Here is a 26,878-nt window from a genome sequence, read left to right on the forward strand (position 1 = left end):
AGGACTTAGAAAACCGATCCACAACAACCAGGACCGTAGTGTTCCCCTGAGACGGGGGGAGATCGGTCAGGAAGTCCACTGACAGGTGAGACCACGGCCGCTGTGGAACTGGGAGGGGCTGTAACTTCCCTCTAGGAGGGTGCCTAGGAGCCTTACTCTGGGCGCACACCGAACAGGAAGAGACATAGAACCTCACGTCCCTAACCAAGGTGGGCCACCAGTACTTCTCCCTAAGACCCCGCGCTGTCCTCGCCACCCCAGTGTGTGAGTCCACCGAATCAATTGATCACGGACACCAAGCGGCACGTACTTGCGACCTGTAGGACATTTAGGAGGCGCAGGTTCCACCCGTAACGCCCGCTCAATGTCTGCGTCCACCTCCCATACCACCGGTGCCACCAGCTTAGAAGCTGGAAGGATGGGAGTGGGATCGATGGGTCGATCCTCCGTGTCATAGAGACGGGACAGCGTGTCGGCCTTCGTGTTAAGGGAACCCGGTCTATACGAGATAGTAAACCTAAACCGGGTGAAGAACATGGCCCACCTTGCCTGACGCGGATTCAGTCTCCTCGCTGCCCGGATATACTCCAGATTACGGTGGTCAGTCCAGATGAGGAAAGGGTGCTTAGCCCCCTCAAGCCAGTGTCTCCACACCTTCAGGGCCTTGACTACAGCAACAACTCCCGGGCCCCCACATCATAGTTACGCTCCGCCGGACCGAGCTTCTTCGAAAAGAAAGCGCAGGGGCAGAGTTTCGGTGCCATACCCGAGCGCTGTGATAGCACGGCCCCAACCCCAGCCTCGGATGCATCCACCTCCACTATGAACGCCAAAGAGGGGTCCAGGTGCGCCAACACGGGCGCATCAGTGAACAGCGCCTTCAACCGATTGAAGGCTCCGTCAACCTCTGCCGACCACCGTAAACGCACCAGTCCCCCTTCAGCAGTGAGGTAATGGGGGCTGCCACCTGACCAAAACCCCGGATAAACCTCCGGTAGTAATTGGCAAACCCTAAAAACCGCTGCACCTCCTTCACCGTGGTCAGAGTTGGCCAATTACGCATGGCCCTAACGCGGTCACACTCCATCACCACCCCCGAGGTGGAAATGCAATAACCCAGGAAGGAGACGGCTCGTTTGGAGAACACACACTTCTCAGCCTTAGCGTATAGGTCACGGTCCAGCAGTCTCCCAAGCACCTTGCGCACCAGAGACACATGCGCGGCGCGTGTGGCGGAATAAATCAGAATATCATCGATATATACAACCACGCCCTGCCCGTGCAGGTCCCTGAGAATCTCGTCTACAAACGATTGAAAGACGGCTGGAGCATTCTTTAACCCATATCAATGTACCCCTGTCGCAGAGATTCCGTGACATATGTCTCCATAGCCAACGTCTCCTCCTGTGACAATGGGTACACGTGACTCCTGGGAAGCGCAGCGTTTACCTGGAGGTTTATCGCACAATCCCCCTGTCGATGGGGTGGTAATTTAGTCGCCCTCTTCTTACAGAAGGCGATAGCCAAATCGGCATACTCATAGGGAATGCGCACAGTGGACACCTGGTCTGGACTCTCCACCGATGTGGTACCGATGGAAACTCCCATACACCTACCTAAACACTCCTCTGACCACCCCTGGAGAACCCCCTGTCTCCACGAAATCCTGTGATTGTGACTGGCCAGCCAGGGAATCCCCAGCACCACTGGAAATGCAGGTGAATCGATAAGGAAGAGACTAATCCGCTCCTTATGATTCCCCTGCGTTACCATTTCCAGTGGAACCGTGGCCTCCCTGACTAGGCCTGACCCTAATGGTCGGCTATCTAAGGAGTGCACGGGGAAGGGGGGATCTATCGGCACCAGCGGAATACCGAACTTCCGGGCGAGTCCGCGATCCATGAAGTTCCCAGCTGCGCCTGAATCGACTAGCGCCTTATGCTGGATAGAGGGAGAAAATTCAAGAAAAAAATTAAGACAAACATGTGAACAACAGGGGGCTCTGGGTGAGTTTGATGCTGACTCACCTGGGGTGACCGAGAAGTGTTCTGCCTGCCCTCTCGACTCCCAGACGGGCTCCTCCAGCACCGGTCGGCTGTGTGTCCTCTCCGACCACAGCTGGTCCAGGAGGAGCCACCTCCTCCGGTACCCCTCGAAGCAGCCCCCCCTAACTCCATAGGAGTAGAAGCGGGAGGGCTGGGAGGTGGAACTGACAGGACCCGTTCTGAACGCCTGCGGGCAGCTAGCAGATTTGACCAGCTGGATTGACATGTCTATCAGTTCGTCAAGGGAGAGAGTGGCGTCCCGACAAGCTAGCTCCCTGCGGACGTCCTCCTGGAGGCTGCACCGGTAATGGTCCATCAGGGCCCTGTCATTCCACCCGGCCCCAGCGGCCAAGGTCCAGAACTCCAACGCAAAGTCCTGCGCACTCCTCGTCTCCTGCCTAAGGTGGAATAGTCGCTCACCCGCCGCTCGGCCCTCCGGAGGATGGTCGAACACGGCCGGAAACGGCGGGTGAACTCGAGATAGTGATCCCTCGCCGAGTCTGGCCCACTCCAGAGCTCGGCCCGTCAGGCAGGAGACGAGGACGCTCACACTCTCCTCCCCCGAGGGAGTCGGCCACACGGTAGCCAGGTACAACTCGAGCTGGAGTAAAAAACCCTGGCACCCAGCCGCCGCTCCATCGTACCCCCTCGGGGGCGCAAGACGAAGTGCGCCGGAGCAGGACGCCGCCGGAGGAGTACGTTGACTCGTCGGAAGAGCCGGAGATGAGGTGGGGAGACCACTCCTCTCCCATTGGTCCATTCACTCCATCATCTGTTCCATTGCAGACCCAATCCGATGGAGGATGGTGGTATGGTGGAGGACGCGTTCCTCCATCGATGGAAGGGGGGTGGCCGCGGCTCCTGCTGACTCCATTCTGGTGGTGCGGGCTTCTGTGACGCACTTAAGCGTAGTGGGTGCGGAGTCAGGCGCAGGAGGCAGAAAGTACTGAGTAGTGTTTTAATTAGGCACAGGGAAAAAATTGTGCGCGCTTCAACACTCATGGGCGCCACAAACACGATACCCAAAACCAGGACCTAAATAGTCCAGAGGGAAATCCCAAAACGAAACACGCTACCAATAACCAACCACACACAAACACAGTGGAAAAAATAAGCTTAAATAGCCCAACTAAAAGTAAACACGAAACAGGTGTAACTAATAAGACAAAACCAACAGAAAAGGGAAAAGGGATCGGTGGTAGCTAGTAGACCGGTGACGACGACCGCCGAGCACCGCCCGAACAGGAAGAGGAGCCACCTTCGGTAGGAGTCGTGACAACAATAGAGTGCTAACATGCAACTACACATAAACAATATCCCACAAAACACAGGTGGAAAAAATGCTACTTAAATATGATCCCCAATTAGAGACAACGATTGCCAGCTGCCTCTAATTGGGATCAATTGGGATCATCATACAAAATCACCAACATAGAAAAACAAAACTAGAACCCCACATAGAAATAATAAACTAGACTAAACCCCCAGTCACGCCCTGACCTACTCTACCATAGAAAATAAAGGTTCTCTATGGTCAGGACGTGACAGCTCCACAGCGGAGATTGGAGTATCTGTCCATAGGGCCACTTTAATGCGTACACTCCACAGAGCTGGGCTTTACGGAAGAGTGGCCAGAAAAAAAGAAACAAACATGTTTGATGTTCACCAAAAGGCAATGTGGGAGACTCCCCAAACATATGGAAGAAGGTACTCTGGTCAGATTAAACTAAATTGAGGTTTTTGGCCATCAAGGAAAATATTATGTCTAGCACAAACCCAACATTTAAGTCATTTAGCAGACGCTCTTATCCAGAGCGACTTACAAATTGGTGCATTCACCTTATGACATCCAGTGGAACGGCCACTTTACAATAGTGCATCTAAATCTTTTAAGGGGGGGGGGAGTGAGAAGGATTACTTTATCCTATCCTAGGTATTCCTTAACACCTCTCATCAACCCGAGAACACCATCCCCACAGTGAAGCATGGTGGTGGCAGCATCATGCTGTGGGGATGTTTTTCATCGGCAGGGACTGGGAAACTGGTCAGAATTGAAGGAATGATGGATGGAGCTAAATACAGGGAAATTCTTGAGGGAAACCTGTTTGTCTTCCAGAGATTTAAGACTGGGATGGAGATTCACCTTCCTGCAGGACAATGACCCTAAGCATACTGCTAAAGCAACACTCGAGTGGTTTAAGGGGAAACATGTACATGTCTTGGAATGGCCTAGTCAAAGCCCAGACCTCAAACCAATTGAGAATCTGTGGCATGACTTAAAGATTGCTGTACATCAGCGGAACCCATCCAACTTGAAGGAGCTGGAGCAGTTTTGCCTTGAAGAATGGGCAAAAATCCCAGTGGCTAGATGTGCCAAGCTTATAGAGACATACCTCAAGAAACTTGTAGCTGTAATTGCTGCAAAAGGTGGCTCTACAAAATATTGACTTTTGGGGGGTGAATAGTTATGCACACTCAAGTTTTCAGTCTTTTTGTCTCATTTCTTGTTTGTTTCACAATGAGAAATATTTTGCATCTTGAAAGTGGTAGGCATGTTGTGTAAATCAAATGATACAAACCCCCCAAAAATCTAATTTAATTCCAGGTTGTAAGGCAACAAATAGGAAAAATGCCAAGGGGGTGAATACTTTCACATGCCACAAAGTTTTTCCAGGAGCATACCGCTGCCAAAAGCTGCACTGAAGTCTAACAGGACAGACAAGAGGTAGACATGCTCATGTTATTTATGTTAGTGCAGGGTGATCTGCACCCAGTGGACTTCCTACTAGTGCACACCACCTCAGTGCTAACAGTATAACTTTGGTTTATCGGCAAATGATTACTGCATACAATAGCTGTAGGTTCAGCAGAGACGTTCAGTGCAGTAAAATAAGATGAGCTGCACACAGTGGTCTTCCTAACAGTATCTCTCTGCTTCATAGGCACATGATTACTGCATACAATAGCTGTGGGATCATTAGAGGCATTCAGGGCAGTAAGAGACACATAAATGAGGTTACTTACATTGTGTCTTCCAACGCCCCTGGGATAATGTACTTTTGGTAGGGATTAAATGAGCTGGGCTCGGGTCAGTGATAAGTCATTGTCTCGACACAGCCTTATAATGCTGTGAAGGATCTAGTAACCCAAATGATTTGGGTGGATCCCATCATCCTTATAATACGAGCTTTGTTTCCAGAAGGTATCAAAATTGTCAATCAATGTTACACACACAGAGCTGCAATAGTCTCATAGTCAGTTATGGAGGCTAAAAGTCTGCTGGACCGTTCCATGCCACGGTTTAGGGAGGGCAGAGGGCCAGATATTATGAGGTGTTTGTTGGTGTCAAGCAGAGTCCCAATCAGTTCTTTAAAAATCCATCTTCAGTTGTTCTGAGCATTCCTTCATAATGTCATTGAATCCCACATGAACTATAATAAACTACATTTCCTGATGCAGGTTTAAAATGTTTGGGAGCATCGTATTTATGTCGTGTACTCCTGGATAGCACAACGACATTCTGATCACCACCCACTCTCTGTACATACACTGCTACACAGACAAATCTATCTCATCCACCAGTAATGAGTCCTGAATTACTTATTTCTGGGATAGAAATCAACGACCCTCCTGGAATCACAAGTACCTGGCTCCTCCATGCTCAGATTAAACAACACAGAGCCATTCTCAATGCTGTATGAATGAATAGGACCGCTAGCCAGCATGCTGCTGAATCTACCCTAAAAATAGAGAACTAGAACTATAGACATGTTGTTGTTATTAGTCTTGACATGAAATACTAGTTAAACCAGGGTTGTGTACTAATGTTTCAGTGAGTTAAGAACAATACTGTACAGTACAGTGTTACTGAAGCCAGGGATCTGGGTGGTGGAAAAGCAGCTAACAACTCAGCTTCCCTGAAGAATCTGCCTACAATTACAAGCACATATCTGTCATTCCTTTCTCATTGTTACAAACACGTGTCTGTCATTCCTTCCTCATTGTTCAGTCTGAGAGGCTGAATGCTCATTCAGCTGTACAGACTGAAGTCCCTCTGAGAGGCCTCTGGAGGTTTAGGGTTCAGTCCCTCTAAGTACCTCAGACAGGCCTGGGTTAGGGTTACAGAGGCCTGGGTTAGGGTTACAGAGGCCTGGGTAAGGTTCTGTGAAGGGTTACATGCACACCTCACCGGCCACGCTGCGTGCGCAAGCTTTGCAAAATAAATGTACACATACATGTTATTCAATCATTTCACCTACACCGCTTGCACAAATGAACAAGCGTCTGCATAGCCAAGGGTTAGGGTTAGGGTTAACAAGCGTCTACATAGCCAAGGGTTAGGGTTAACAAGCGTCTACATAGCCAAGGGTTATGGTTAACAAGCGTCTACATAGCCAAGGGTTAGGGTTAACAAGCGTCTGCATAGCCAAGGGTTAGGCTTAGGGTTAACAAGCATCTGCATAGCCAAGGGTTAGGGTTAGAGTTAACAAGCGTCTGCATAGCCAAAGGTTATGGTTAGGGTTAACAAGCGTCTACATAGCCAAGGGTTATGGTTAACAAGCGTCTACATAGCCAAGGGTTAGGGTTAACAAGCGTCTGCATAGCCAAGGGTTAGGGTTAACAAGCGTCTGCATAGCCAAGGGTTAGAGTATAACAAAACTGATTCTGCAGGCGAAAACCTGAGAAAATCTAACCCGGAAGTGATATATATATTTTTTTATCTGTGTTTCCTGGGCAGTCTTTCTTCCATTTAAAGGGGTATCAACCAGATTCCTTTTCCAATGGCTTCCTCAGGCTGTGACCAGGCTTTAGACATAGTTCAGGCTTTTATTTTGAAAAATGAATGAGATTTGTCAAAAGTAGTCAGGTGTCCTCTGAATAGTTCCTGCGCGCGAGAGGGGAGCTCTCCATTATCTTTTTCTCTCTTATTGAATAGGTTACGGTCCGGTTAAAATATTATCGATTATGTTTGTTAAAAACAACCTGAGGATTGATTATAAAAAACATTTGACATGTTTCTACGAACATTACGGATACTTTTTGGAATTTTCGTCGAACGGAACGAGGCTGTAGTTTTCTGAACATAACGCGCAACCCAAATGGCGTTTTCTTGTTATAAAAGTAATATTTATCGAACAAAAAGAACATTTGTTGTGTAACTGGGAGTCTCGTGAGTGCAAACATCCGAAGATTATCAAAGGTAAGCGATACATTTTATTGCTTTTCTGACTTTCGTGACCAAGCTAACCAAGCTAATATAAGGCTAACTGTTCTAGCATTGATTGATACACTCACAAAAGCTTAGATTGCTTTCGTTGCAAAGCATATTTTCAAAATCTGACACGATAGGTGGATTAACAACAAGCTAAGCTGTGTTTTGGTATATTTCACTTGTGATTGCATGATTATAAATATTTTTAGTAATATTTTTGAATTTGGCGCCCTGCAATTCAGCGGTTGTTTAGGGAAATGATCCCGCTAAAGGGATCTGTGCGCAGAGAAGTTAACAAGCGTCTGTATAGCCAAGGATTAGGGTTAACAAGTGTCTGTATAGCCAAGGGTTATGGTTAGGGATAACAAGTGTCTGCATAGCCAAGGGTTAGGGTTAGAGTTAACAAGTGTCTGCATAGCCAAGGGTTATGGTTAGAGTTAACAAGCATCTGTATAGCCAAGGGTTAGGGTTAACAAGCGTCTACATAGCCAAGGGTTAGGGTTAGAGTTAACAAGCGTCTGCATAGCCAAGGGTTATGGTTAGGGTTAACAAGCGTCTGCATAGCCAAGGGTTAGGGTTAACAAGCATCTGCATAGCCAAGGGTTAGAGTTAGGGTTAACAAGCATCTCCATAGCCAAGGGTTAGAGTTAGGGTTAACAAGCGTCTCCATAGCCAAGTGTTATGGTTAGGGTTAACAAGCGTCTCCATAGCCAAGGGTTAGGGTTAGGGTTAACAAGCGTCTGCATAGCCAAGGGTTATGGTTAGGGTTAACAAGCGTCTACATAGCCAAGGGTTAGGGTTAACAAGCGTCTGCATAGCCAAGGGTTAGGGTTAACAAGCGTCTGCATAGCCAAGGGTAAGGGTTAACAAGCGTCTGCATAGCCAAGGGTTAGGGTTAACAAGTGTCTACATAGCCAAGGGTTAGGGTTAACAAGTGTCTGCATAGCCAAGGGTTATGGTTAGGGTTAACAAGCGTCTGCATAGCCAAGGGTTAGGGTTAACAAGCGTCTGCATAGCCAAGGGTAAGGGTTAACAAGCGTCTGCATAGCCAAGGGTTAGGGTTAACAAGTGTCTACATAGCCAAGGGTTAGGGTTAACAAGCGTCTGCATAGCCAAGGGTTATGGTTAGGGTTAACAAGCGTCTACATAGCCAAGGGTTAGGGTTAACAAGCGTCTGCATAGCCAAGGGTTAGGGTTAACAAGCGTCTGCATAGCCAAGGGTAAGGGTTAACAAGCGTCTGCATAGCCAAGGGTTAGGGTTAACAAGCGTCTGCATAGCCAAGGGTTAGGGTTAACAAGTGTCTACATAGCCAAGGGTTAGGGTTAACAAGTGTCTGCATAGCCAAGGGTTAGGGTTAGGGTTAACAAGCGTCTGCAGAGCCAAGGGTTAGGGTTAACAAGCGTCTACATAGCCAAGGGTTAGAGTTAGAGTTAACAAGCGTCTGCATAGCCAAGGGTTAGGGTTAACAAGCATCTGTATAGCCAAGGGTTAGGGTTAACAAGCATCTGTATAGCCAAGGGTTATGGTTAGGGTTAACAAGCATCTGTATAGCCAAGGGTTAGGGTTAACAAGCGTCTGCATAGCCAAGGGTTAGAGTTAACAAGCGTCTGCATAGCCAAGGGTTAGGGTTAACAAGCATCTGTATAGCCAAGGGTTAGGGTTAACAAGCATCTGTATAGCCAAGGGTTATGGTTAGAGTTAACAAGCATCTGTATAGCCAAGGGTTAGGGTTAACAAGCGTCTGCGTAGCCAAGGGTTAGGGTTAACAAGCATCTGTATAGCCAAGGGTTATGGTTAGAGTTAACAAGCATCTGTATAGCCACGGGTTAGGGTTAACAAGCATCTGTATAGCCAAGGGTTATGGTTAGAGTTAACAAGCATCTGTATAGCCAAGGGTTAGGGTTAACAAGCATCTGTATAGCCAAGGGTTAGAGTTAGAGTTAACAAGCGTCTGCATAGCCAAGGGTTAGGGTTAACAAGCATCTGTATAGCCAAGGGTTAGGGTTAACAAGCATCTGTATAGCCAAGGGTTAGAGTTAGAGTTAACAAGCGTCTGCATAGCCAAGGGTTAGGGTTAACAAGCATCTGTATAGCCAAGGGTTAGGGTTAACAAGCATCTGTATAGCCAAGGGTTAGAGTTAACAAGCATCTGTATAGCCAAGGGTTATGGTTAGAGTTAACAAGCATCTGTATAGCCAAGGGTTAGGGTTAACAAGCGTCTGCATAGCCAAGGGTTAGAGTTAACAAGCGTCAGCATAGCCAAGGGTTAGGGTTAACAAGCATCTGTATAGCCAAGGGTTAGGGTTAACAAGCGTCTGCATATCCAAGGGTTAGAGTTAACAAGCGTCTGCATAGCCAAGGGTTAGGGTTAACAAGCATCTGTATAGCCAAGGGTTAGGGTTAACAAGCATCTGTATAGCCAAGGGTTATGGTTAGAGTTAACAAGCATCTGTATAGCCAAGGGTTAGGGTTAACAAGCGTCTGCATAGCCAAGGGTTAGGGTTAACAAGCATCTGTATAGCCAAGGGTTATGGTTAGAGTTAACAAGCATCTGTATAGCCAAGGGTTAGTGTTAACACGCATCTGTATAGCCAAGGGTTATGGTTAGAGTTAACAAGCATTTGTATAGCCAAGGGTTAGGGTTAACAAGCGTCTGCATAGCCAAGGGTTAGAGTTAACAAGCGTCTGCATAGCCAAGGGTTAGAGTTAGAGTTAACAAGCGTCTGCATAGCCAAGGGTTAGGGTTAACAAGCATCTGTATAGCCAAGGGTTAGGGTTAACAAGCGTCTGCATAGCCAAGGGTTAGAGTTAACAAGCGTATGCATAGCCAAGGGTTAGAGTTAACAAGCATCTGCATAGCCAAGGGTTAGGGTTAACAAGCATCTGTATAGCCAAGGGTTAGGGTTAACAAGCGTCTACATAGCCAAGGGTTAGAGTTAGAGTTAACAAGCGTCTGCATAGCCAAGGGTTAGGGTTAACAAGCATCTGTATAGCCAAGGGTTAGGGTTAACAAGCGTCTGCATAGCCAAGGGTTAGGGTTAACAAGCATCTGTATAGCCAAGGGTTAGAGTTAGAGTTAACAAGCATCTGTATAGCCAAGGGTTAGGGTTAACAAGCATCTGCATAGCCAAGGGTTAGGGTTAACAAGCGTCTACATAGCCAAGCGTTAGGGTTAACAAGCGTCTGCATAGCCAAGGGTTAGAGTTAGAGTTAACAAGCGTCTGCATAGTCAAGGGTTAGGGTTAACAAGCGTCTGCATAGCCAAGGGTTAGGGTTAACAAGCTTCTATATAGCCAAGGGTTAGAGTTAGAGTTAACAAGCGTCTGCATAGCCAAGGGTTAGGGTTAACAAGCGTCTGCATAGCCAAGGGTAAGGGTTAACAAGCGTCTGCATAGCCAAGGGTTAGGGTTAACAAGTGTCTACATAGCCAAGGGTTAGGGTTAACAAGCGTCTGCAGAGCCAAGGGTTAGGGTTAACAAGCGTCTACATAGCCAAGGGTTAGAGTTAGAGTTAACAAGCGTCTGCATAGCCAAGGGTTAGGGTTAACAAGCATCTGTATAGCCAAGGGTTAGGGTTAACAAGCATCTGTATAGCCAAGGGTTATGGTTAGAGTTAACAAGCATCTGTATAGCCAAGGGTTAGGGTTAACAAGCGTCTGCATAGCCAAGGGTTAGAGTTAACAAGCGTCTGCATAGCCAAGGGTTAGGGTTAACAAGCATCTGTATAGCCAAGGGTTAGGGTTAACAAGCATCTGTATAGCCAAGGGTTATGGTTAGAGTTAACAAGCATCTGTATAGCCAAGGGTTAGGGTTAACAAGCGTCTGCATAGCCAAGGGTTAGGGTTAACAAGCATCTGTATAGCCAAGGGTTATGGTTAGAGTTAACAAGCATCTGTATAGCCAAGGGTTAGGGTTAACAAGCATCTGTATAGCCAAGGGTTATGGTTAGAGTTAACAAGCATCTGTATAGCCAAGGGTTAGGGTTAACAAGCATCTGTATAGCCAAGGGTTAGAGTTAGAGTTAACAAGCGTCTGCATAGCCAAGGGTTAGGGTTAACAAGCATCTGTATAGCCAAGGGTTAGGGTTAACAAGCATCTGTATAGCCAAGGGTTATGGTTAGAGTTAACAAGCATCTGTATAGCCAAGGGTTATGGTTAGAGTTAACAAGCATCTGTATAGCCAAGGGTTAGGGTTAACAAGCGTCTGCATAGCCAAGGGTTAGAGTTAACAAGCGTCAGCATAGCCAAGGGTTAGGGTTAACAAGCATCTGTATAGCCAAGGGTTAGGGTTAACAAGCGTCTGCATAGCCAAGGGTTAGAGTTAACAAGCGTCTGCATAGCCAAGGGTTAGGGTTAACAAGCATCTGTATAGCCAAGGGTTAGGGTTAACAAGCATCTGTATAGCCAAGGGTTATGGTTAGAGTTAACAAGCATCTGTATAGCCAAGGGTTAGGGTTAACAAGCGTCTGCATAGCCAAGGGTTAGAGTTAACAAGCGTCTGCATAGCCAAGGGTTAGGGTTAACAAGCATCTGTATAGCCAAGGGTTATGGTTAGAGTTAACAAGCATCTGTATAGCCAAGGGTTAGTGTTAACACGCATCTGTATAGCCAAGGGTTATGGTTAGAGTTAACAAGCATTTGTATAGCCAAGGGTTAGGGTTAACAAGCGTCTGCATAGCCAAGGGTTAGAGTTAACAAGCGTCTGCATAGCCAAGGGTTAGAGTTAGAGTTAACAAGCTTCTGCATAGCCAAGGGTTAGGGTTAACAAGCATCTGTATAGCCAAGGGTTAGGGTTAACAAGCGTCTGCATAGCCAAGGGTTAGAGTTAACAAGCGTATGCATAGCCAAGGGTTAGAGTTAACAAGCATCTGCATAGCCAAGGGTTAGGGTTAACAAGCATCTGTATAGCCAAGGGTTAGGGTTAACAAGCGTCTACATAGCCAAGGGTTAGAGTTAGAGTTAACAAGCGTCTGCATAGCCAAGGGTTAGGGTTAACAAGCATCTGTATAGCCAAGGGTTAGGGTTAACAAGCGTCTACATAGCCAAGGGTTGGGGTTAACAAGCGTCTGCATAGCCAAGGGTTAGAGTTAGAGTTAACAAGCGTCTGCATAGCCAAGGGTTAGGGTTAACAAGCATCTGTATAGCCAAGGGTTAGAGTTAGAGTTAACAAGCATCTGTATAGCCAAGGGTTAGGGTTAACAAGCATCTGTATAGCCAAGGGTTAGGGTTAGAGTTAACAAGCGTCTGTATAGCCAAGGGTTAGGGTTAACAAGCGTCTACATAGCCAAGGGTTAGAGTTAACAAGCGTCTGCATAGCCAAGGGTTAGGGTTAACAAGCGTCTACATAGCCAAGGGTTAGAGTTAGAGTTAACAAGCGTCTGCATAGCCAAGGGTTAGGGTTAACAAGCATCTGTATAGCCAAGGGTTAGGGTTAACAAGCGTCTGCATAGCCAAGGGTTAGGGTTAACAAGCATCTGTATAGCCAAGGGTTAGAGTTAGAGTTAACAAGCATCTGTATAGCCAAGGGTTAGGGTTAACAAGCATCTGCATAGCCAAGGGTTAGGGTTAACAAGCGTCTACATAGCCAAGGGTTGGGGTTAACAAGCGTCTGCATAGTCAAGGGTTAGGGTTAACAAGCGTCTGCATAGCCAAGGGTTAGGGTTAACAAGCTTCTATATAGCCAAGGGTTAGAGTTAGAGTTAACAAGCGTCTGCATAGCCAAGGGTTAGGGTTAACAAGCATCTGTATAGCCAAGGGTTAGAGTTAGAGTTAACAAGCATCTGTATAGCCAAGGGTTAGGGTTAACAAGCATCTGTATAGCCAAGGGTTAGGGTTAACAAGCGTCTGCATAGCCAAGGGTTAGGGTTAACAAGCATCTGTATAGCCAAGGGTTAGAGTTAGAGTTAACAAGCATCTGTATAGCCAAGGGTTAGGGTTAACAAGCATCTGTATAGCCAAGGGTTAGGGTTAACAAGCATCTGTATAGCCAAGGGTTAGAGTTAGAGTTAACAAGCGTCTGCATAGCCAAGGGTTAGGGTTAACAAGCATCTGTATAGCCAAGGGTTAGGGTTAACAAGCATCTGTATAGCCAAGGGTTATGGTTAGAGTTAACAAGCATCTGTATAGCCAAGGGTTATGGTTAGAGTTAACAAGCATCTGTATAGCCAAGGGTTAGGGTTAACAAGCGTCTGCATAGCCAAGGGTTAGAGTTAACAAGCGTCAGCATAGCCAAGGGTTAGGGTTAACAAGCATCTGTATAGCCAAGGGTTAGGGTTAACAAGCGTCTGCATAGCCAAGGGTTAGAGTTAACAAGCGTCTGCATAGCCAAGGGTTAGGGTTAACAAGCATCTGTATAGCCAAGGGTTAGGGTTAACAAGCATCTGTATAGCCAAGGGTTATGGTTAGAGTTAACAAGCATCTGTATAGCCAAGGGTTAGGGTTAACAAGCGTCTGCATAGCCAAGGGTTAGAGTTAACAAGCGTCTGCATAGCCAAGGGTTAGAGTTAACAAGCGTCTGCATAGCCAAGGGTTAGGGTTAACAAGCATCTGTATAGCCAAGGGTTAGGGTTAACAAGCATCTGTATAGCCAAGGGTTATGGTTAGAGTTAACAAGCATCTGTATAGCCAAGGGTTATGGTTAGAGTTAACAAGCATCTGTATAGCCAAGGGTTAGGGTTAACAAGCGTCTGCATAGCCAAGGGTTAGAGTTAACAAGCGTCAGCATAGCCAAGGGTTAGGGTTAACAAGCATCTGTATAGCCAAGGGTTAGGGTTAACAAGCGTCTGCATAGCCAAGGGTTAGAGTTAACAAGCGTCTGCATAGCCAAGGGTTAGGGTTAACAAGCATCTGTATAGCCAAGGGTTAGGGTTAACAAGCATCTGTATAGCCAAGGGTTATGGTTAGAGTTAACAAGCATCTGTATAGCCAAGGGTTAGGGTTAACAAGCGTCTGCATAGCCAAGGGTTAGAGTTAACAAGCGTCTGCATAGCCAAGGGTTAGGGTTAACAAGCATCTGTATAGCCAAGGGTTATGGTTAGAGTTAACAAGCATCTGTATAGCCAAGGGTTAGTGTTAACACGCATCTGTATAGCCAAGGGTTATGGTTAGAGTTAACAAGCATTTGTATAGCCAAGGGTTAGGGTTAACAAGCGTCTGCATAGCCAAGGGTTAGAGTTAACAAGCGTCTGCATAGCCAAGGGTTAGAGTTAGAGTTAACAAGCTTCTGCATAGCCAAGGGTTAGGGTTAACAAGCATCTGTATAGCCAAGGGTTAGGGTTAACAAGCGTCTGCATAGCAAAGGGTTAGAGTTAACAAGCGTATGCATAGCCAAGGGTTAGAGTTAACAAGCATCTGCATAGCCAAGGGTTAGGGTTAACAAGCATCTGTATAGCCAAGGGTTAGGGTTAACAAGCGTCTACATAGCCAAGGGTTAGAGTTAGAGTTAACAAGCGTCTGCATAGCCAAGGGTTAGGGTTAACAAGCATCTGTATAGCCAAGGGTTAGGGTTAACAAGCGTCTGCATAGCCAAGGGTTAGGGTTAACAAGCATCTGTATAGCCAAGGGTTAGAGTTAGAGTTAACAAGCATCTGTATAGCCAAGGGTTAGGGTTAACAAGCATCTGCATAGCCAAGGGTTAGGGTTAACAAGCGTCTACATAGCCAAGGGTTGGGGTTAACAAGCGTCTGCATAGCCAAGGGTTAGAGTTAGAGTTAACAAGCGTCTGCATAGCCAAGGGTTAGGGTTAACAAGCATCTGTATAGCCAAGGGTTAGAGTTAGAGTTAACAAGCATCTGTATAGCCAAGGGTTAGGGTTAACAAGCATCTGTATAGCCAAGGGTTAGGGTTAGAGTTAACAAGCGTCTGTATAGCCAAGGGTTAGGGTTAACAAGCGTCTACATAGCCAAGGGTTAGAGTTAACAAGCGTCTGCATAGCCAAGGGTTAGGGTTAACAAGCGTCTACATAGCCAAGGGTTAGAGTTAGAGTTAACAAGCGTCTGCATAGCCAAGGGTTAGGGTTAACAAGCATCTGTATAGCCAAGGGTTATGGTTAGAGTTAACAAGCATCTGTATAGCCAAGGGTTAGGGTTAACAAGCATCTGTATAGCCAAGGGTTATGGTTAGAGTCAACAAGCATCTGTATAGCCAAGGGTTAGGGTTAACAAGCGTCTGCATAGCCAAGGGTTAGAGTTAACAAGCGTCTGCATAGCCAAGGGTTAGGGTTAACAAGCATCTGTATAGCCAAGGGCTAGGGTTAACAAGCATCTGCATAGCCAAGGGTTATGGTTAGGGTTAACAAGCGTCTGCATAGCCAAGGGTTAGGGTTAACAAGCGTCTGCATAGCCAAGGGTTAGGGTTAACAAGCGTCTACATAGCCAAGGGTTAGAGTTAGAGTTAACAAGTGTCTGCATAGCCAAGGGTTAGGGTTAACAAGTGTCTGCATAGCCAAGGGTTAGGGTTAACAAGCATCTGCATAGCCAAGGGTTAGGGTTAACAAGCGTCTACATAGCCAAGGGTTAGAGTTAACAAGCTACTGTATAGCCAAGGGTTATGGTTAGAGTTAACAAGCATCTGTATAGCCAAGGGTTAGGGTTAACAAGCGTCTGCATAGCCAAGGGTTAGAGTTAACAAGCGTCAGCATAGCCAAGGGTTAGGGTTAACAAGCATCTGTATAGCCAAGGGTTAGGGTTAACAAGCGTCTGCATAGCCAAGGGTTAGAGTTAACAAGCGTCTGCATAGCCAAGGGTTAGGGTTAACAAGCATCTGTATAGCCAAGGGTTAGGGTTAACAAGCATCTGTATAGCCAAGGGTTATGGTTAGAGTTAACAAGCATCTGTATAGCCAAGGGTTAGGGTTAACAAGCGTCTGCATAGCCAAGGGTTAGAGTTAACAAGCGTCTGCATAGCCAAGGGTTAGGGTTAACAAGCATCTGTATAGCCAAGGGTTATGGTTAGAGTTAACAAGCATCTGTATAGCCAAGGGTTAGTGTTAACACGCATCTGTATAGCCAAGGGTTATGGTTAGAGTTAACAAGCATTTGTATAGCCAAGGGTTAGGGTTAACAAGCGTCTGCATAGCCAAGGGTTAGAGTTAACAAGCGTCTGCATAGCCAAGGGTTAGAGTTAGAGTTAACAAGCGTCTGCATAGCCAAGGGTTAGGGTTAACAAGCATCTGTATAGCCAAGGGTTAGGGTTAACAAGCGTCTGCATAGCCAAGGGTTAGAGTTAACAAGCGTATGCATAGCCAAGGGTTAGAGTTAACAAGCATCTGCATAGCCAAGGGTTAGGGTTAACAAGCATCTGTATAGCCAAGGGTTAGGGTTAACAAGCGTCTACATAGCCAAGGGTTAGAGTTAGAGTTAACAAGCGTCTGCATAGCCAAGGGTTAGGGTTAACAAGCATCTGTATAGCCAAGGGTTAGGGTTAACAAGCGTCTGCATAGCCAAGGGTTAGGGTTAACAAGCATCTGTATAGCCAAGGGTTAGAGTTAGAGTTAACAAGCATCTGTATAGCCAAGGGTTAGGGTTAACAAGCATCTGCATAGCCAAGGGTTAGGGTTAACAAGCGTCTACATAGCCAAGGGTTGGGGTTAACAAGCGTCTGCATAGTCAAGGGTTAGGGTTAACAAGCGTCTGCATAGCCAAGGGTTAGGGTTAACAAGCTTCTATATAGCCAAGGGTTAGAGTTAGAGTTAACAAGCGTCTGCATAGCCAAGGGTTAGGGTTAACAAGCATCTGTATAGCCAAGGGTTAGAGTTAACAAGCGTCTGCATAGCCAAGGGTTAGAGTTAGAGTTAACAAGCGTCTGCATAGCCAAGGGTTAGGGTTAACAAGCATCTGTATAGCCAAGGGTTAGGGTTAACAAGCGTCTGCATAGCCAAGGGTTAGAGTTAACAAGCGTCTGCATAGCCAAGGGTTAGAGTTAGAGTTAACAAGCGTCTGCATAGCCAAGGGTTAGGGTTAACAAGCATCTGTATAGCCAAGGGTTAGGGTTAACAAGCGTCTGCATAGCCAAGGGTTAGAGTTAACAAGCGTATGCATAGCCAAGGGTTAGAGTTAACAAGCATCTGCATAGCCAAGGGTTAGGGTTAACAAGCATCTGTATAGCCAAGGGTTAGGGTTAACAAGCGTCTACATAGCCAAGGGTTAGAGTTAGAGTTAACAAGCGTCTGCATAGCCAAGGGTTAGGGTTAACAAGCATCTGTATAGCCAAGGGTTAGGGTTAACAAGCGTCTGCATAGCCAAGGGTTAGGGTTAACAAGCATCTGTATAGCCAAGGGTTAGAGTTAGAGTTAACAAGCATCTGTATAGCCAAGGGTTAGGGTTAACAAGCATCTGCATAGCCAAGGGTTAGGGTTAACAAGCGTCTACATAGCCAAGGGTTGGGGTTAACAAGCGTCTGCATAGTCAAGGGTTAGGGTTAACAAGCGTCTGCATAGCCAAGGGTTAGGGTTAACAAGCTTCTATATAGCCAAGGGTTAGAGTTAGAGTTAACAAGCGTCTGCATAGCCAAGGGTTAGGGTTAACAAGCATCTGTATAGCCAAGGGTTAGAGTTAGAGTTAACAAGCATCTGTATAGCCAAGGATTAGGGTTAACAAGCATCTGTATAGCCAAGGGTTAGGGTTAGAGTTAACAAGCGTCTGTATAGCCAAGGGTTAGGGTTAACAAGCGTCTGCATAGCCAAGGGTTAGGGTTAACAAGCGTCTGCATAGCCAAGGGTTAGGGTTAACAAGCATCTGTATAGCCAAGGGTTAGGGTTAACAAGCGTCTGCATAGCCAAGGGTTAGAGTTAACAAGTGTCTGCATAGCCAAGGGTTAGGGTTAACAAGCATCTGTATAGCCAAGGGTTATGGTTAGAGTTAACAAGCATCTGTATAGCCAAGGGTTAGGGTTAACAAGCATCTGTATAGCCAAGGGTTATGGTTAGAGTCAACAAGCATCTGTATAGCCAAGGGTTAGGGTTAACAAGCGTCTGCATAGCCAAGGGTTAGAGTTAACAAGCGTCTGCATAGCCAAGGGTTAGGGTTAACAAGCATCTGTATAGCCAAGGGTTAGGGTTAACAAGCATCTGCATAGCCAAGGGTTATGGTTAGGGTTAACAAGCGTCTGCATAGCCAAGGGTTAGGGTTAACAAGCGTCTGCATAGCCAAGGGTTAGGGTTAACAAGCGTCTACATAGCCAAGGGTTAGAGTTAGAGTTAACAAGTGTCTGCATAGCCAAGGGTTAGGGTTAGGGTTAACAAGCGTCTGCATAGCCAAGGGTTAGGGTTAACAAGCGTCTGCATAGCCAAGGGTTAGGGTTAACAAGCGTCTACATAGCCAAGGGTTAGAGTTAGAGTTAACAAGCGTCTGCATAGCCAAGGGTTAGGGTTAACAAGCGTCTGCATAGCCAAGGGTTAGGGTTAACAAGCATCTGTATAGCCAAGGGTTAGAGTTAGAGTTAACAAGCATCTGTATAGCCAAGGGTTAGGGTTAACAAGCATCTGCATAGCCAAGGGTTAGGGTTAACAAGCGTCTACATAGCCAAGGGTTGGGGTTAACAAGCGTCTGCATAGCCAAGGGTTAGAGTTAGAGTTAACAAGCGTCTGCATAGCCAAGGGTTAGAGTTAGAGTTAACAAGCATCTGTATAGCCAAGGGTTAGGGTTAGAGTTAACAAGCATCTGTATAGCCAAGGGTTAGAGTTAGAGTTAACAAGCATCTGTATAGCCAAGGGTTAGGGTTAACAAGCATCTGCATAGCCAAGGGTTAGGGTTAACAAGCGTCTACATAGCCAAGGGTTAGGGTTAACAAGCGTCTACATAGCCAAGGGTTAGGGTTAGAGTTAACTTCTTGACGCTAGAGGTCAAAAATGAATGAGATTTTTCAAAAGTAGTGTCACGTTCTGACCTTTATTTCCTTTCTTTTGTCTTTATTTAGTATGGTCAGGGCGTGAGTTGGGGTGGGCAGTCTATGTGTGTTTTTCTATGTTGGGGTTTTGAGTTCGGCCTGGTATGGTTCTCAATCAGAGGCAGCTGTCAATCGTTGTCCCTGATTGAGAATCATACTTAGGTAGCCTGGGTTTCACTTTTGGTTTGTGGGTGTTTGTTTCCGTGTGAGTGTTTGTTGCCACACGGTACTGTTTCGGTTTCGTTCGTTTCACGTTTATTGTTTTTGTATTTTGTAGTGTTCAGTTTATGTCTTTAAATAAACATTATGGCCTCCCGGGTGGTCTAGGGCACTGCATCGCAGTGCTAGCTGCGCCACCAGAGTCTCTGGGTTCGCGCCCAGGCTCTGTCGCAGCCGGCCGCGACCGGGAGGTCCGTGGGGCGACGTACAATTGGCCTAGCGTCGTCCGGGTTAGGGAGGGTTTGGCCGGTAGGGATATCCTTGTCTCATCGTGCTCCAGCGACTCCTGTGGCGGGCCGGGCGCAGTGCGCGCTAACCAAAGGGGCCAGGTGCACGGTGTTTCCTCCGACACATTGGTGCGGCTGGCTTCCGGGTTGGAGGCGCACTGTGTTAAGAAGCAGTGCGGCTTGGTTGGGTTGTGCTTCGGAGGACTCGTGGCTTTCGACCTTCGTCTCTCCCGAGCCCGTACGGGAGTTGTAGCGATGAGACAAGATAGTAATTACTAGCGATTGGATACCACGAAAATTGGGGAGAAAAGGGGATAAAAAAATAAATGCTTCTTACAAAGCCACTCCTTCGTTGCCCGGGCGGTGTGTTTGGGATCATTATCATGCTGAAAGACCCAGCCACATTTCATCTTCAATGCCCTTGCTGATGGAAGGAGGTTTTCACTCAAAATCTCACGATACATGGCCCCATTAATTCTTTCCTTTACACGGATCAGTCGTCCTGGTCCCTTTGCAGAAAAACAGCCCCAAAGCATGATGTTTCCACCCCCATGCTTCACAGTAGGTATGGTGTTCTGATGGTAGGCTTTGTTACTTTGGTCCCAGCTCTCTGCAGGTCATTCACTAGGTCCCCCTGTGTGGTTCTGAGATTTTTGCTCACCGTTCTTGTGATCATTTTGACCCCACGGGGTGAGATCTTGCGTGGAGCCCCAGATCGAGGGAGATTATCAGTGGTCTTGTATGTCTTCCATTTCCTAATAATTGCTCCCACAGTTGATTTATTCAAACCAAGCTGCTTACCTATTGCAGATTCAGTCTTCCCAGCATGGTGCAGGTCTACAATTTTGTTTCTGGTGTCCTTTGACAGCTCTTTGGTCTTGGCCATAGTGGAGTTTGGAGTGTGACTGTTTGAGGTTGTGGACATGTGTGTTTTATACTGATAACAAGTTCAAACAGGTGCCATTAATACAGGTAACGAGTGGAGGACAGAGGAGCCTCTTAAAGAAGAAGTTACAGGTCTGTGAGAGCCAGAAATATTGCTTGTTTGTAGGTGACCAAATACTTATTTTCCACCATAATTTGCAAATAAATTCATTAAAAAATCCTACAATGTGATTTTCTGGATTTCTTTTTCTCATTTTGTCTGTCATAGTTGAAGTGTACCTATGATGACAATTACAATTGGTGGCTGACTAAATACTTTTCTGCCCCACCGTAGATGGATAGATATATACTATAGATATATAGATACTATAGATATATAGATACTATAGATATATACCATAGATAGATAATATAGATAGATACTGTAGATAGATGTATAGATATATACTATAGATATATAGATACTGTAGATATATACCATAGATAGATAATATAGATATATTCTGGAGAGAAAGAGAGTGAGAAAGAGGTATACTGTAGATAGATACTGTAGATATATAGATTATATATATACTATAGATAGAATTCCTGTGCGCCGTAGATAGACGGTATCTGAAGTGTCTTGGTGTACCCTCTGAACATTGGTGCTTAAATTTGTCAGATGAATGACAGATAGAGAGAACAATATAAAAAATGTCTGTCTTCATGCCTGAGAACAAATGTATAAACTTCAAACTCAACAAATGAATCAGTGTCCTTGTCATGTTCACAAAGATGGGCTGTCAGAGCCTTTAAAGTAATGAAAATTAGTATGCAGAGTGTGAGCCTGGTCCTATAGAGATGGTAATGAAGCTGCAGATTGAGATTCAGTAGTGTGTTACTGTTGCTTTCCCACTGGCTTACCTCCAACTACTAGTCTACAGGGCTGTGTTGGTCTACAGGGCTGTGTTAATCTACAGGGCTGTGTTAATCTACAGGGCTGTGTTGGTCTACAGGGCTGTGTTGGTCTACAGGGCTGTGTTTGTCTACATGACTGTGTTGGTCTACAGGGCTGTGTTAATCTACAGGACTGTGTTGGTCTACAGGGCTGTGTTGGTCTACAGGGCTGTGTTGGTCCACAGGGCTGTGTTGGTCTACAGGGCTGTGTTGGTCTACAGGGCTGTGTTGGTCTACAGGGCTGTGTTGGTCTACAGGGATGTGTTAATCTACAGGGCTGTGTTGGTCCACAGGGCTGTGTTGGTCTACAGGGCTGTGTTAATCTACAGGGCTGTGTTGGTCCACAGGGCTGTGTTGGTCTACAGGGCTGTGTTGGTCTACAGGGCTAACAAGTATGTAGTTTAGACCTGTACTAATTATGTAGTTTAGACCTGTAGTAACTCTGTAGTAACTCTGTAGTTTAGACCTGTAGTAACTCTGTAGTTAGACCTGTAGTAACTCTGTAGTAACTCTGTAGTTTAGACCTGTAGTAACTCTGTAGTAACTCTGTAGTTTAGACCTGTAGTAACTCTGTAGTTAGACCTGTAGTAACTCTGTAGTAACTCTGTAGTTAGACCTGTAGTAACTCTGTAGTAACTCTGTAGTTTAGACCTGTAGTAACTCTGTAGTAACTCTGTAGTTTAGACCTGTAGTAACTCTGTAGTTAGACCTGTAGTAACTCTGTAGTAACTCTGTAGTTTAGACCTGTAGTAACTCTGTAGTTAGACCTGTAGTAACTCTGTAGTTTGACCTGTAGTAACTCTGTAGTAACTCTGTAGTTAGACCTGTAGTAATTCTGTAGTTAGACCTGTAGTAACTCTGTAGTTAGACCTGTAGTAACTCTGTAGTAACTCTGTAGTTAGACCTGTAGTAACTCTATAGTTAGACCTGTAGTAACTCTGTAGTTTGACCTGTAGTAACTCTGTAGTAACTCTGTAGTTTAGACCTGTAGTAACTCTGTAGTTAGACCTGTAGTAACTCTGTAGTAACTCTGTAGTTTAGACCTGTAGTAACTCTGTAGTTAGACCTGTAGTAACTCTGTAGTTTGACCTGTAGTAACTCTGTAGTAACTCTGTAGTTTAGACCTGTAGTAACGCTGTAGTTAGACCTGTAGTAACTCTGTAGTAACTCTGTAGTTTAGACCTGTAGTAACTCTGTAGTTAGACCTGTAGTAACTCTGTAGTAACTCTGTAGTTTAGACCTGTAGTAACTCTGTAGTTAGACCTGTAGTAACTCTGTAGTTTGACCTGTAGTAACTCTGTAGTAACTCTGTAGTTTAGACCTGTAGTAACTCTGTAGTTAGACCTGTAGTAATTCTGTAGTTTGACCTGTAGTAACTCTGTAGTAACTCTGTAGTTAGACCTGTAGTAACGCTGTAGTTAGACCTGTAGTAACTCTGCAGTAACTCTGTGGTTTAGACCTGTAGTGACTCTGTAGTTAGACCTGTAGTAACTCTGTAGTTAGACCTGTAGTAACTCTGTAGTTTAGACCTGTAGTGACTCTGTAGTTAGACCTGTAGTAACTCTGTAGTTAGACCTGTAGTAACTCTGTAGTTTGGACCTGTAGTAACTCTGTAGTTAGACCTGTAGTAACTCTGTAGTTAGACCTGTAGTAACTCTGTAGTTTAGACCTGTAGTAACGCTGTAGTTAGACCTGTAGTAACGCTGTAGTTAGACCTGTAGTGACTCTGTAGTTTAGACCTGTAGTAACTCTGTAGTTTAGACCTGTAGTGACTCTGTAGTTTAGACCTGTAGTAACTCTGTAGTAACTCTGTAGTTTAGACCTGTAGTAACTCTGTAGTTTAGACCTGTAGTGACTCTGTAGTAACTCTGTAGTTTAGACCTGTAGTAACTCTGTTGTTAGACCTGTAGTAACTCTGCAGTAACTCTGTGGTTAGACCTGTAGTAACTCTGTAGTTAGACCTGTAGTGACTCTGTAGTGACTCTGTAGTTTAGACCTGTAGTAAGTCTGTAGTTTAGACCTGTAGTAACTCTGTAGTTAGACCTGTAGTGACTCTGTAGTGACTCTGTAGTTTAGACCTGTAGTAACTCTGTTGTTAGACCTGTAGTAACTCTGCAGTAACTCTGTGGTTAGACCTGTAGTAACTCTGTAGTTAGACCTGTAGTGACTCTGTAGTTTAGACCTGTAGTAACTCTGTAGTTTAGACCTGTAGTGACTCTGTAGTTTAGACCTGTAGTAACTCTGTAGTTTAGACCTGTAGTAACTCTGTAGTTTAGACCTGTAGTGACTCTGTAGTGACTCTGTAGTTTAGACCTGTAGTAACTCTGTAGTTTAGACCTGTAGTAACTCTGTAGTTTAGACCTGTAGTAACTCTGTAGTTTAGACCTGTAGTAACTCTGTAGTTTAGACCTGCAGTAACTCTGTAGTTTAGACCTGTTGTGACTCTGTAGTTAGACCTGTAGTAACTCTGTAGTAACTCTGTAGTTTAGACCTGTAGTAACTCTGTAGTTTAGACCTGTAGTAACTCTGTAGTTTAGACCTGTAGTAACTCTGTAGTTTAGACCTGTAGTAACTCTGTAGTTTTTAGACCTGTAGTAACTAACTGTTGTCCTAAAAACACAAAAACACTGACTCATTTTGGGTTCTGGGTGTTCTCATGGCCTAGATCTCATTTTGGTGTTTTTAGTCTTGAAAACAGACCTATTTTCATCACTGTTGCCTGGTGACTCAAACAGAATTCTTCCGCTGCTCTATTGTTCGCTCCATACTCCAGTCTGAGACTGCCATCATGGAAGTCGTTTGTCTTAACGTCAAAATGAGAGGTGTTGTATAAAACAAAGTCATCAGCAATTGGATCATCTCTGACCTATCAGATTATCAAAGCCAATGACAAACTGTCGCTTTACCCATGTGTATTCAGGCTTCGACCAGCCCCATCAGTTTCTGGGATCAATCAGAACTGCTAGAATTTTTTCCATTCTAGAAATCGTCAGGGAGGTACTCGGATCCAGATACATTGCGGAGAAGAACCTAACGTCTATGTGCATGGCATAGCATTTGTCCGGAGCGAAGAGTTTGTGTAGCCAGGCAACACTTTTTTCTCCACATAAAGATGAAATCACAAGAACGCTTGTGGCAGAGAACTCTCCCCTCTACAGTTATCGCTACTGGGCTGTATTGCAGAGTATGTTATCCATCTCAAGACAAACCTTCAAATACAGTAGCTGTTTGACTTTCCAGTCTTCCTCTAACACTAAAGACATATGGATTTGTTTAAGGATATGTAGGAAAGTTATCTGGCTAACTCTTCAATGGTGTTATACCCCCTAGAACTCTTCAATCTAGTTCAGGGGACCCAGAGTCAAACTGAACTGTTGGTTTTGGCAGAGAGAGAGACCGTTGTTTTCAGAGCAGTTTGATGCTGTGGGTGGGCCTTCTGACTTTGATTGGATTTTAGAGTGCATGTGAGAGTGCACATGAGAGTACACGTGAGAGTAAACGAGTGCACTTACTTAATATTTTTGAACGTGGCCATTTCCTCTAAGCTAAAACCATTTGATCAGATTCAATCTGTGCTGTTAGTAGTATCAAACAAAACCAATAACAAGAGCTAGATTAGCTTTCCTTGTAACAATCAGCCTGTTAAATCCAAATGTATGATGCACAACAGTTTTCATAATAATAATAGTAGCTAGTAGTGTTGTCTCACAGCTATTCAACAAAGGAAAGCAGAGAAAGACTCATGGACACTCTTACTGACAGTTGTTGCTGCTTTGCGTGGTGTATTGTTGTCTCTACCTTTTTTCCCTTTGCTGTTGTCTGTGCCCAATAATGTTTGTACCATGTTGTGTTGCTACCATGTTGTTGTCATATTGTGTTGCTACCATGCTGTGTTGTTGTCTAGGTGTCTCTTTATGTAGTGTTGTGTTGTCTCTCTTGTCATGATGTGTGTTTTGCCCCCATCCCCGCAGGAGGCCTTTTGCCTTTTGGTAGGCTGTCATTGTAAATAAGAATTTGTTCTAGTTAAATACAGGTCAAATAAAATATAGAGAAAGACCATAGATTAGTCTAGATACTGGAAACACCAAACCATTCTGTCTCTGTAGTCTGGATACTGGAAACACCAAACCCTTCTGTCTCTGTAGTCTAGATACTGGAAACACCAAACCCTTCTGTCTCTGTAGTCTAGATACTGGAAACACCAAACCATTCTGTCTCTGTAGTCTAGATACTGGAAACACCAAACCATTCTGTCTCTGTAGTCTAGATACTGGAAACACCAAACCATTCTGTCTCTGTAGTCTAGATACTGGAAACACCAAACCATTCTGTCTCTGTAGTCTAGATACTGGAAACACCAAACCCTTCTGTCTGTAGTCTAGATACTGGAAACACCAAACCATTCTGTCTCTGTAGTCTAGATACTGGAAACACCAAACCCTTCTGTCTCTGTAGTCTAGATACTGGAAACACCAAACCATTCTGTCTCTGTAGTCTAGATACTGGAAACACCAAACCCTTCTGTCTCTGTAGTCTAGATACTGGAAACACCAAACCATTCTGTCTGTAGTCTAGATACTGGAAACACCAAACCATTCTGTCTCTGTAGTCTAGATACTGGAAACACCAAACCCTTCTGTCTCTGTAGTCTAGATATTGGAAACACCAAACCATTCTGTCTCTGTAGTCTAGATACTGGAAACACCAGCCAGTCTTCACCTGCACTCCCTGGATGTATATCATCCACCCATACCAACACACCTGGCTAAATGAAGGTGTAAACAGACCTTTACATGGATAAACATACCTATCTCTGCGCTGCAGAAGTGTTGCTGCGGGTGGGCTGGGTTGCAGCTGCATGCTTCCACCAGGTGGTCCAGCCTGAGGGCCAGCAGCAGGGTCAGGGTCAAGACCAGGGGGGTCAGGGACACACAGCCAGGCACGGGGATGCCCATCTCTCTCTCTCACCGACCAGAAAGAGTCCTCTCTTCAGATCAGCGCCTTCTTTTTCACTTCCCTGGTCCCTCTTGTAGAAGAGATTCTATCAGAGAGACTGACCTGTCTAACCTGGAAATCTATAGAGATCAGCTGTCTGTTTAGATCGTCCCACTTTTTCTGGTCCTGACTGGATTTCCCCTGGAGGATCAACACAGTATCAATCTATTTCATCTATCAGTCCTGTATGAGAGATGGTTGCTAGAGAAACAACCTCACTACTACTGACTGTTATGTTCAGAATCTGCTGCTACTACCACCTCTGTCTTTCTCTTTTTCAGACTCACTCTTTCACACGCTCTCTCTCTCTCTGAATCCTTAGAGGGTGAGACTGGGAACCTCTTATGTACCCTACATCTTCGGACCGCCTCCCTCCTCCTCCCCTCTTCTCCCTCCCTCCTCCCTTCCACCCCTACCAGGCAGCAGTGAGTGAGTGTATTCAGTCATCAGCTCAGTTTGTGCCTCAGTTAAAAACAC

At 45.4% G+C, this 26,878-nt stretch overlaps 2 protein-coding genes across 4 annotated transcripts in view; one reads left to right on the forward strand and one right to left on the reverse strand.

The window, feature by feature from the left end:
* Window positions 1-26,720, reverse strand: part of LOC139552810 (metalloproteinase inhibitor 4-like) — a 62,762-nt gene extending 36,042 nt beyond the window's left edge. The window contains exon 1 of one of the 2 annotated variants that reach the window (XM_071364872.1): window positions 26,214-26,720. In XM_071364872.1, coding sequence (XP_071220973.1) covers window positions 26,214-26,361 — 148 coding nt within the window. In that variant the 5' untranslated portion in view covers window positions 26,362-26,720. The remainder of the gene's footprint in view (window positions 1-26,213) is intronic. The other variant, XM_071364862.1, reaches the window with a different exon arrangement.
* LOC139552800 (synapsin-2-like) overlaps window positions 1-26,878 on the forward strand; it is a 274,172-nt gene that overhangs the window by 187,044 nt on the left and 60,250 nt on the right. The gene's annotated exons all lie outside the window — the stretch shown is intronic.

Source organism: Salvelinus alpinus, chromosome 2 (assembly GCF_045679555.1).
Source record: "Salvelinus alpinus chromosome 2, SLU_Salpinus.1, whole genome shotgun sequence".
Lineage (NCBI taxonomy): Eukaryota > Metazoa > Chordata > Actinopteri > Salmoniformes > Salmonidae > Salvelinus > Salvelinus alpinus.